Genomic DNA, 12,089 nt, shown 5'->3' on the forward strand with positions numbered 1-12,089 from the left:
AGCAGAGCAAGAATGGTCTTGGAACAACCCCAAGCAGTGATCTCAGAGCAGTGATTTCTGGAGAAAGGGAGTTGCCCACTGGCCAATCCCCACTTGCATACTGAGTATGATGTCTGTGATATGGAATACTTTCTTTGGCCAGTTTGGGTCAACTGTTCTGGCTATAGCCCTCCCAGCTTCCTGCACGTGCACATTAGCAGAACCTGGGAAGGTGGAGGGTGCCCTTGGTCTCTGTAGTAACAACTCATAACATCAGTGTATTATCAACATTCTTCACATACCAAATCTCTCACATACTAAATCCAAAACACAGCAGCTACTGTGAGGAAAATTAACTCCATCCCAGCCAAATCAGGACACATGAGCAGAAACTTAATCCCAGAGCTTTAGATTGATTTTATATCTCCTGTGATCAGAGACTGCAAAGGTCCTGATAAGGACTTTGATCTTGAACTTGTCTTAATGTTCACAAGTTTTCATAAAAAAAATTTATTTGCTCATACAGTGATGTTCCTGAGAAGAAAATGGCCTACCAATTTCTCTTCTGAGTGAATTTGTTTTGAGGACAGATAGCTTCATATCCAGATATATAGTCCAGACTGCTAGCAATGACATTTATAACAGTGGGCAGATCTGCCAGGATGAGACAGATTCACCTATCCAATCACAGATGGTAGAAAGTGTTACTCACAGATGCTACTGTATGAGAGCCTGGCGTCAGGAAGGAGTCGGGAGCATTGGCAAAAATGGATTTTATTAGCCACCGTGTGTTTCTCCCAAGGATGAAAAAGGGAAAAAATAAAAATCTGAAAGAAGAATGATATATTTGATTGTAAGGAGCCTCAGTTGCTCATGACTTTCTTTTGTTAGACAGAGGAATTGTTGGATTCACAAGATCTGAGTCAAGACTCCTTCAGTGCATCTGGTGTTTCCCGAGGAGGGAATGTACTGATCTTGAGGAGTGCTGGTGGGTGGGAGCGATGGCTGGAAAGAGAGAAAGCTGGGCTTCTGAGGGTGGAGAGAGGGAGATCAGCAAGCCTTTTGGAATTGCTGCTGGTGATATACCAACAGCATTTCTCAGAGTAAATTTGTGTTAGGACAAACTGCTAATCACTGGCAGAAGTGAAAAATAATTGAATCTCAACGTCTCGTTTGGAAAAGCTGGTGTTTCCATGCAGAGTTCTGCCTAAGAGCTGCACTACTACAATGGTTTTGCCAAGAAGGGAGCAGGGTCGCAATGGGTGTGTGAGGCAGCCTCAGTGGCCCTTGCTTCCAGTGCATGCAGTGGTGGTAGCCCTGTGTTTTACAGAGCTCATTACAGCTTCCTGAGGTTGTCTTACAGGCTTTCTTTTGCTTGCCTTCCTCCTGGCTTTCTGACAGAAGTAAGGGATGAATAATACCTGCTGCCAGTGACAGCTGCTGTTATGCCCCTCTCCCCTTCTGTCCGGAAAAGGGCCATTGACAATGTAATGCAGCAAAAAATGCTCTGACAGGTATCCAAGGAAGAGCTCTCCTGTTTTCTGTGTTTCTGCTTTTATTTGTTCTAATAATTACCTGCCCCAAAAAAAGGTTACCAAACTTACATGTGAAATAAAATGTGGATATTGACCTGCGGCAGTGCAAGGTCAGGTACAAATAAAAGATACACAAGAGCAAGGAAGCGCGGTTAGCAATTCCGAATAGGAAGTGTTAATGTGAGATTTCTCTTGACCCTCTTAGTGAGTGGATGATCAGTATTGCTACTTTCAGGAGCATCTTTTCACTCTTTTGCTTCTGGTATTGCTGTATCAGTTCCATTAATATTGCCAGGTGTTGGTAAATCTGCACCTCTGCACCTCTGCTGAGTATAGTCCATATAGATTAGGAAGACAATGGGACAGTTGTTACATGTTTTACCTGTCCTAGGTAAAATGTTCATTATTTTCATTAGAACGATAAGGCATCATTACTGATGTTTTGGGGTTTTTTTACAAGAAACTTTTATAGTTCAGTAGAGCAGAGGGAAACCTGTCTGGCAGATTCTTTTCATATAGCTTTAAGTTTCACAAATGCATATTTTTAGCTGAAGTTACTTCACATTCTGTTGGAGGAGAGGGGTGAGGAAGGGAGGGGCACATTTCAAAATACTAATTTATCTGATCCTAAATTGTACTCAAGATAAATGGGATGAATTGTAAAAGGCTTCTGCCTCTGCTAACTGGCTACTGGGAGAGACTAAACACATAATGGTTAAACAGCCAACTTCAGTAAAATAAACCAAATCAATTAAAAGGAAAGACCAATTAAAATATGCCAATAAAAGAAATTACCTAGCCATTTAAGAAGGAGAAAAAGAACTTTGAGTTGAGATGTCTAAATTTCATCTCAGTCCAAATTCTCCTTGGACGTGACTCCCCACGGTTTTCCCTCCTGTGTCTCCACTCATACTTGGAGCAGCACTAGCTATGTTTCACCCAAGTCCTGTTTACAGGCATTAGGTGAGAGATTAAAAAGTCCATGGGCTTTTTCTACAGAGGATAAGCTCAGTGGTTAACAGTTCTTCTTCAGCTTTGACTTCACGCTCCCGCTCTAGGCATGCATGTGCTATCTCTGATGAGATGGATATACTGCTTCATTTCTTGTGCAAACATGTGAAAAGCATAATTTTCTGGTTCTTTATGATGATGGTAGCTACATGGATTTAAATAACTGGTTTCAGGATATGAACATAATGCATCGAGTCCTTTAAGTCATTCTGATTGCTAGCCTGGAGAGTTTACTCCAATCATTTGGAGTAAACTACGTTTTACACGTAGTTTACTCCAAATGATTTCTAAAATAACCTAGCAGATTAAACAGTGGTGCACAATATTGCAGAAACTTCTTTAAAAATAAAGAATGTATCTCAGTAAATAATATGAAAAACAAACTTTCTAAAACTCCTCTTACGTTATTTCAAATTGTATTCATTTTTATCATTTCCTTCAGCTTGAGAGGGATTCAATGCAAATACAATTTAATCTAGGCAGGAACACCAGCCTCGCCTGTGTTAATATTAGCTGACACTTCTGGCTTTGTAATGCGTTTTCAAAATCCTAACAAGTTTATCAAATTGAACTGAAATAATCACAACTTCATTAAGCTGCTCAAGCTTAGTATTTTTGAATATTTCATTTGGATTAAACCAACTGTTTCTGAGAACCAAAACTAGGGAAAAATATGTGATTTTGTCCATGCTAAAACAATTTGACAATATCTTTTGAATATTGGATGAGTGTTCATTAGTAATAGAAGTATATATTAACACAGACATAGGCACAAGAGGACTGACATAAAGTTAATTTAAGCCTGCTATTTGAACCTGCTTACAACTTTGCAACTGGAATAATGTACTTGCAGTGTATTTTTCCTGTATTGCTGTGTATATAACAGTAGAAATAATACAGGGATTGCATGCAGCTATACTGTAACACATGGTTTGGCTTGTTATTTTTGTTAACAACTCTTGTTTTCTTTTTTGAACCTAAATTCCCTGCAAAATTAAAAACGTGTTTTAAGTTACATGTGCATAAAAGCCTCTAACCTTTGTAATACAGAAAAAATACATTATTCCTTTCTGCTCCCTGGGTAACAAAGGCAAATGTTAAATGCACATACACACAAAACCTCAAAAAATGAACTTATCTTTTAATACCTTGCAAGTGTCTTTTCCACATGCAAGAAGGTTATGAAAAAGTCAATACTGTAAATCTTAGTGAAAGCTGTCTCAGCTCCTGCTACTCTGAGAGATGTAATGAACACTTTTCCACACTTACATATGTAAACACAATAGTGGCTCTCTGGAATATATTTTTTCAATTTTCCAGGAGTTAATATTAGACCTAGAATTCAATATTAATATTTAAGTGTTCTCCCAATTTTTTTAGAAGTCAGAATGCACGTTAGATACTTCCAATAACCATGAAATGAACTAAAATAATTTGTATCTTCTTGCTTTCATATTTTGATATTTCTGAAACTTTTCTTCATTCATTGTTAAAAGCCCTTTTTATTAGCAACCTGTGTTTTTCTCCCTATATAGGAATAAAGCTGTACAGGGATCTATCTATGGCTCATGGGAATCTTCCACCCCCCACTTTTTTTTTCTTTTTTTTTTTTTGTCTCTCCAGATCATTAAAGACCAGAAGCTACTGGTGATAGTTGGAGGGATGCTACTGATTGATCTTTGCATCCTGATTTGCTGGCAGGTTGTGGATCCTTTGAGAAGGACAGTGGAAAAGTATAACATGGAGGTATGTCCTCAAGCCCAAGTAATGCTTATCGTTGCATATCAGTATCTACAGCTTTCTAGAAGACCAAGGTAAAGATGCATTAGGTTGTATGTAAGCAAGTCAAGCTGCATGTTTGGGGGGAAGAAACATTCTAGTTTTTCAAAAGCAAATGGAATTGAATAACTGCAACCAGAAGAAATTGTATCTGTAGTTGAAGGTGCCACATTTCTGTCACTTGTGTGAGATTTTAGATGAAAGTGTTGTAAACACAGGAGAGTCCTCTGCTAAGATGCTATATTAGAGTTTGTTGCAATAAATAATAGATTATCAGAACCCATTAGCAGATTTCAGTAAGAGCTCATTCAAGATAAGTGCAGGAGAGGTCACTGCTTAGATTGCATTCTTTGTGGAGATGTTCAGGAATTATGTTACGTACTGCTATATTTCTTTTCAGTAATAGCGTGTGCATGCACACACACTGATTGTTCCTATTTTAATGTCATTCCCAGAAAGGTCATGCTAGGGATTTCGATAGGGAGGAGGTAATAGCTTAATGCCACTTGTACAGCTTTTCCAGCATTCTGATAGGTTTCTAGCAGTAGAACTTTCTGGACAAATTGACAGCAGGAAACGTGGCAGCAGCAATGCAAAACGAGGGGGAAAAAAAAAATTCTATCTGTATGCAGATTAGCAGCATTTCAGAGTTTATTACCTTCAACATGGAAACTGGTCATATGTGGAAACTAGATTATATGAGGACAATATAGAATTGTTATTCTGTTCTTCAATACTTGTCAAACAGGAAGAAAAAGGATGGTAGTTTTCTCTTCTGATGTTAACATTTGCAAGAAAAGATATGATATTTTATTCCATTGTTTTTAATTTGTTCTTACTTTGCAATGTAGCTCTGAAATTTTATTAGGAGAAGATTTTACTTTTTATTTGAATATAATTTGTAGAAGATCTCTTAGAATGATGGCTCCTAAACTGCAAGGGATGTCTTTCAAGAAACCGTTTTGGAGTCTGAAAAGATACCTCTCAATTGTTCTGTAAAGTTTGAACTTTTTTTTTAAAAGATTCCCCAGTTATTATGCTTGTCATTAAAAAAAATTGAAAATATAACTGGTATTTGTCTTGTGCAGACACTTCCACTCCATGTTTGTAGAGCTTGGAAGAATAGCAGCTTGTTGATAGCCTTGTTTCTTTCGGTCCAACTCCATTGCAACTGATATTTGAATTGTCATTGTTGTTAACTGTTTCACTCCTCATATAAAGCCAAACATAATATAATGAGTAGTCACAAAACCCAACTGAAATAATGCTCATTTCAGTGCTGTTGGTAAATGAGTTAGAATGACTTTTACTTTTTTCCCTGATCAGAGGTAAGGCATAACTAAAGATCCTGATATCTGGTCTTAGCCGAATCGCTCGGGTAGAGCGATTTCTGTAGGCAGTAGCAGTAACTGTGAAGTTATCAAGCCATGAATACCATATATTTGAAAAATAATGCTTACTGCAGTTTTAAATGATTGCAGTTTTCATCTGAACTTATCAGTGTATATTCTTTGGTAGTGTAATGTACACCACTAAAAGTTAGTGAGTTTATTCCACTCAGTGTGGAATGGTTTGATCGGTGCTATCTACATGGGGCTGCACATCAATTACCTGAACTGGAATTCTCCGGGAACTGCATAAGCCCATGCAAACTCACATTTACTGAATGCATACATGAGAATGTGTAACATCTTGAACAAGCAGCATAAAATTGACTTAAATGTACTGTTAGACCTCTTTGCTATTACTAGGAGTTGTGCAGAATGTTTATTTTAAGCTAGTAGATTTGGGGCGAGAAGTAAATAAAAGTATTATACAAACAAATTTCATCATTAAAATGCTGTACGTATATTTTTAGCTTATATAAGCAGTGAAGTGAATTGCAATTTGCTTTTCTGAAGCAGACATCTTCAGGTCTCAGAAATTCCTTTGCAAAAGAAAATGACAATTGTATTTGCTTTTTTAAAAAAAATATTTTATTTGCTTTTTTATTTTAAATTTTTAAAATGTGTTTTGAAATGGTGAATTCCTTAGGTCGGCTTGCCTGAGCTGTTGTTTTCCCTTTTGTCTTTGAAAAGTACTTATCACATAGTAAACACTACTGGAGGCAAGTTTCTGTTTTATTTTGGAAATATTTTGTCACATATGTTTCTTATCCCGCTTGCTTCTATGACATAATTTTACAGGGATATTTTCTCTCAGTTAAAGTTAATCCAGGTGGTAGAGACTAAACTCAATGTAGACCTCAAAGTGATGAACACAATCAGTCATTCTAGTTAATGAACCATTTGAGTTCTGTTTCAACTGTGTATATTCATTGAAAGTTCGAGATTTGGCTGCTATCGTGTGGTGCTCTATTAATTGTGTCTTCATAAACACGTCAATCAAAGTAACCAAGACAAGGAGCCTAAGAACTGACAGTGTCCTTTGCTGTTTGGCATTATTTACGGAACAGTTCATTTGAATACCAACACCAGCAAATTATTATGCTCTTTTTAAAAAATCCAGATTCCTTTTCCAGAATTGTTTGTAAAGTCAAGCTATCCATGTCTTAATAACTAAGGATGGGCAGTCTGCATCTGAAAATACAGAGGGAAGTGAAGGTGCTTGTGGTGACTCTTGGCCCCCGGCAGAAGGAAGAAATCAGATGGGATGTTGGGTCTGTCAATTTTCAGATTGGTCTCTGGCATCCTGACTCCAAGTGTCAAGTTTCCTTGTGAAAAGTGCATCTGTGGCTGCCGTTCAAGACCACGGCAAAAGTTTTAATGACTGAGCCATAAAGCATCCAGATCCTCCATCCGTCAGTAGGGCAGGGATGGAGAAGGTCGAAAACCACTTTAAAATTTCCATAGCTGTGCGCTGATCTCCTGCAGAAGAACTGTCAGGTACCTCCTATGTACACTTTGTATAGAGTACTGTAGGCTTGATTCTTACAAAACTCAAAAGCACTTTCTGACACAAAATGCTTCTCAACTTCAAGCAGCAGTGTAAAAAAAAATGGGAATTAATCCATAACGTTACCTCTATTCATCTGCTTTTTTTTTTTGTCGCACCACCTATAACATTTTCCCCTTTGCTAATGTTTCAGACCAGTGAAGAGATCAATCACTTTTTTTCTCAGTAGCTTCTTTCTAGGCTGAACTTGGAATTAGTTGTATCATAATTCACCTTTTTTGTTATAACCAAAATGCTCTGTGGATATGATCTGATCTCAACTAGGTTCCTACCAGACCGAGTTTCTCCTGGACATGTGAACTGGAGTGCATCCTCCCTTGCCGTCCCACTGGATGGGCTCTTGGGCTTGACAGGCCGTGAGGAATTACAGTGCTTCTGTATATGTGGCTGTGGAAGAGCTTTGCCCAGCGGCAAGTCTCTGCTACCTTTTTCCAACCATCTGGATTTTGTTCTGATTTCTTATGAAGGCAATATTTATGTGCAAGGGTGCCCTGTGTGTTTTTTCCTGCTACCTAACAAACTTTGTTTGACAGTTTCAGTCAAACCTGATAGAGCAGATACAGCTCTTAAGGACCCAGCACTGCTACAGATTTGATGGAAGCAGCCGGCTGTATGGAGGAGAGGTTCTGGTAGTGTCTCTCCTAACAGAAGGGTCACAGAGTGAGTTTTATCGTTCTGTGTAAAGACAAACTTTATAAATGATGTGCTGTGGGGGAGCTTCACACTTAAACACAGAGAATCCAGTCACAAGATAAAAAATATGTAGGAAACTAGCTTGCTCTAATTTCAGTTGCTCACTGATACACCTGTGTTGGAATGAAACCACAGGTTGAAATAGCAAAATCCTTTTACAAAGTGGAATCTGTTCTCCATGTGCACTAGCCGTATCATAATTCAATTACGTACCTACTACAGTTCAGTAAGTCTGTGTATAGACGTACATTCAGACACACTTCTCTTGTAATACAACGGTGTAGTCATTCTTTTAGCTTGAAATCCTCTGGCTGGCTTGTCTTCTCCCAACACAAATATCTGTGACACAGATTGAATCCCTGTGGCCTTGGAAGGTGACCAATAATAATATTTAATAAATAAGAATTTGCATACTAGGGGAAATGGGCTAGATTTTATAGTTCCAAAAGTGTGTTAGACTCAAGAAAAGTAACGATTTGCACACACTGGATGCCAATATTTCTTGTACAATTTTAAAACCTGTTTATCCACCTTTGCATTGCTTGATGTCTTAGTACCAGTTATGTCGTCATCTCTGTGATGCTTCCTCTTATGCAACCATATAATAATTATGTCAGTATTTTAAAATAGACTTTATTCTGCTATCTGGAGTACTAGTATTTAAGGTTTCACACTGAATTGTCCTGGAATGGTAAAAGACATGAAATGGAGAAAAAAAACAGAACAAAATGCCATTTTAGAATATACAAAAGGGAAAATCAGACCAATGAGACAACATCCTATTTGGGCTTCTAGCACTGATATAGAAATAAAATATGGAAACTAGGAATGTCCAATTTTATATGAGGACATTGCTATAAGAAAAATATCAATATGCAGGAAAAGATTGAGTAGGCCATGCTAGTGGCATAGCAGTGCAGTCTGTTAAAGAATACTTGGAGTAAAATCAGATTAACAACTCAGTCATTTCAGTGAGTGAGGCAGAATTCCTATGCATTCCAAGTGTATAACTATTCTGTCAGCCACGTATTACTAACCAAGAAGCCAGAAGGCCAGTTTTGACTGACATGTTGAGGGAGTCATAAACACTGCAAGAGCAAAAAATGCCTGGACAAATGTGCTGCTCAGACTAAGTAATTTAGGAGCAGTGATTGATTTGTAATTCAACAGATCAGAGAACCCACAAAGAGAGAATTAACCCTTGATTTCATTCTGAAGAGCATACAGAATCTGTTTCAAAGTGTTTGTATCTGAAGGACTTTCCTGTAGCTGCAAATACATTGTTTCCAGCTTTGATAGCTTTGAAGAAGCAGCAACCAAAAGAAATCAATAGAGTGATACTCAACTTCAGAAAAGGGAACAACATAAAACTAAGGAAGCCTCTTAAAGAGACACTAAAAAGGACACTGTAGAGAGTTAAATCTTTGCAGGTGGCCTAGAGAGTATTAAGAATATCATACTGGAGACACAGAGTAAACACATGCCACACATCAAGTAAGGGTTGAAAAAGAAGAGACTCAACATGACGGAACAGCAGGAACATGTCCTTCAAAAAACCAAAGTTGTATCCAAACGAGGAAAACCGAAACGATTATAAAGTCTGGTAAGTTATATGTAGAACACAGTAAAGCAATCAGAAAAAGTCTTGCCAAAGGCAGAAAAAAGAAATTAATAATAAATATCCCTTTAAATATCAGTTGCAGGAAGTTTGCAACTGTTTGTTTGAATCTTTGGGGGTAATATTTGATGAGAATATAAAGAGCATTACTTGCAGAAAACAAGGCCACGTAGAATGATTAAATGATTGCTTTGCTGCTTTGTTCAGCAAAATACTTTGTGGAAGAGCTTGTGGAGATTGCTGTGCTAGAACCCTTCTGATGAACTCGCTGAGGAGTGACTGGAGTTGCTGGCAGGAGTAGAGAAAGTGGTCAGAAATAAATCACTGGGAACACAATATATTCTCTCAGGCTTTCTAAAGCAGTTCAAAGGAGTAATAGTCAAACTACTGACAGCAGTATGTAATCATTAGCTCAGAACTGCTTTGATATCTGAGCGAAAAGTTGCAAATGTGTTGCTGTGTTTTCAGGACAGAGTGAAAGCCTCAAACTTGTAAGTTAATGTCTGCAGCAGGCCAACTTATAAAAATTATAATCAGGAGTGGAATTAGACATAAATATGCTACGTTGAAGAAGAGTTGACATGGCACTTATGAAGGAACAAATCATTCAAAAATTCAGTGAAGTCCTTTGAAGAAGCCAGCAGGCATGTGAATAGAAGCTGACACAGCCTACTAGGTCTCCAGAAAGGACTCAGCAATTTCTTTCATCAAAGGCTGTCATGAAAATTAAATAGTCATGGAATAAGAGAGAAGACCTCAAATGGATGTAAAATTCTTTAGAACAAGGAAACAGGAATAATTAAAAGTTCATTTTCAGAAAGGAGGGATGTAGCCTGTCGAGTCCTTCAGGACAAGTCCCAGTCTCTGTGCTGGGACATAGGTTGTTCAGTGGAAGAGGAAGTGAATGGTGAGACGACAAAATTTTAGTGGTTATACTAAGTTATTCCAGACAATAAAAATGAGGGCTGCTTGTGAAGAATTCTGGAGGGACATTGTAAAGCCCAACAGAAACTGAAATGGTCTCTCCTGATGGCAGCTGAAGCAGCAAATCCAAAGCTTGTCTCGTTTGCTATGCAAAGTCTTTCTGATATAGAGGAAGATGGGATTTCAGATTTTGATTTTACGTTCAGCCAAAGGAAACCCACAAATAGACTAGATAAATTCAGTAGGTCTTTCATCTCTTTGAGTAAAACAGAATAAGCCTGACTTAAAACAACTAAAACTGCCTAAGTTTTTCATTCAAATAACTAACTTAGAACAAAATCACAATGTTAGCTGACTTGACACACCTTTTGGATGCCCAAAGATGTTGAGTATATCCTCCATAGATGAATACAAGTGCAGCAAGACTGGAGGAATAAATGTTGTTCTTGAGTATCTGATTGTCTTTCTGTGAGATTGCTCCTAATGTACTACCTGAAGAAATGAGTATGAGAGAGATATTATTTAGATTATAGGTGAAGTCAACTAAATATACAATTCTAGAATTTACTGAAGGTGGTAACATCAGGCAACTGATCAGTGAGAGCTGTGTGGACATAACTGAGATACGATGTAAAAAGTCAGGAAGGAGTTCATATATTAGGTGTGAAAGGAAAGGAAGGGTAAAAGCATGTCCAAGGTGAGCATGATGCTATACTCTAATAGCTAGACAAATTGCCTAAGAGCAGAGGCCACCAAATTTGAAACTTTTCTTCATGAGAGCATTTTGCCTTGTGAAATTTATTTGTCTGTGCATTTTTAAACAAAAGATGTGAAAATTGGGATTCAATTGCACAGATGTAAATTGAATATAATGTTCATACAAAATTTTACTGAAGTTCTAGATTAGTTGCTTGCATGCTTTTCCAGAGTTCTTTCATATTCTTTAATATTCTTTTTAAATACTTTTTTTGCAACTTTTCTGATTTTTTTTTTCTTTATTAGTTGTCTTCAGTTGTGATACAGCTGCTATAAGAGCTGGAAAATACTCTGGCCCAAAATTACATACAGACTGTGTGTGTGTGTTTGTATACACATGAGAAAAATGTGGAAGTAACATAGGTCTGGAATTGGTAAAGATGTCTGGTTCTAATTCACGTGGTCAAGTAGAATTATGCAGATTGTCGTTTCGAAACAATCAGATCATGTTCTTTTCTCTTTCTGCATATGTATATATGCATAAACAGATGTGTTTAGGGGTGTTGTTTACATTGTGCTGTTGGGCTATTCAGTCAGCTAACAGCTGGATTACGGAGAACTTTGTCAAACATACATTATGAAATGAAGAATGTAATTGGCTGAAGTAGTTTCTGGGGGTGTTCAGCCTAATGCAGGTCAGAGCTTGTTAGTCAATTTGTTCCCTAAATATCATTACACCCATCTGTTTCCCCTACTACTTTTTAAATAAATTTAATTTCTTTCCTTCCAATTTGAAATATTACAGACTGCAGGAGCCAAATGTCTCCTGAAATCTGTAGCTTGCTTTCAAACCCTGCCATTGTAGCTCACAGCAGGCGGCCCGCCAGCAGTAGCTGAAA

The 12,089-nt window shown here is 37.6% G+C and overlaps 1 protein-coding gene across 1 annotated transcript in view; it reads left to right on the forward strand.

Moving 5' to 3' along the window:
• GABBR2 (gamma-aminobutyric acid type B receptor subunit 2) overlaps positions 1-12,089 on the forward strand; it is a 488,684-nt gene that overhangs the window by 344,486 nt on the left and 132,109 nt on the right. Inside the window, exon 13 of the mRNA XM_086740482.1 lies at positions 4,149-4,271. Coding sequence (XP_086596608.1) covers positions 4,149-4,271 — 123 coding nt within the window. The remainder of the gene's footprint in view (positions 1-4,148; positions 4,272-12,089) is intronic.

The sequence above is a fragment of the Chlamydotis macqueenii genome, chromosome 2 (assembly GCF_036417535.1).
Source record: "Chlamydotis macqueenii isolate bChlMac1 chromosome 2, bChlMac1.mat, whole genome shotgun sequence".
Taxonomy (NCBI): Eukaryota; Metazoa; Chordata; class Aves; order Otidiformes; family Otididae; genus Chlamydotis; species Chlamydotis macqueenii.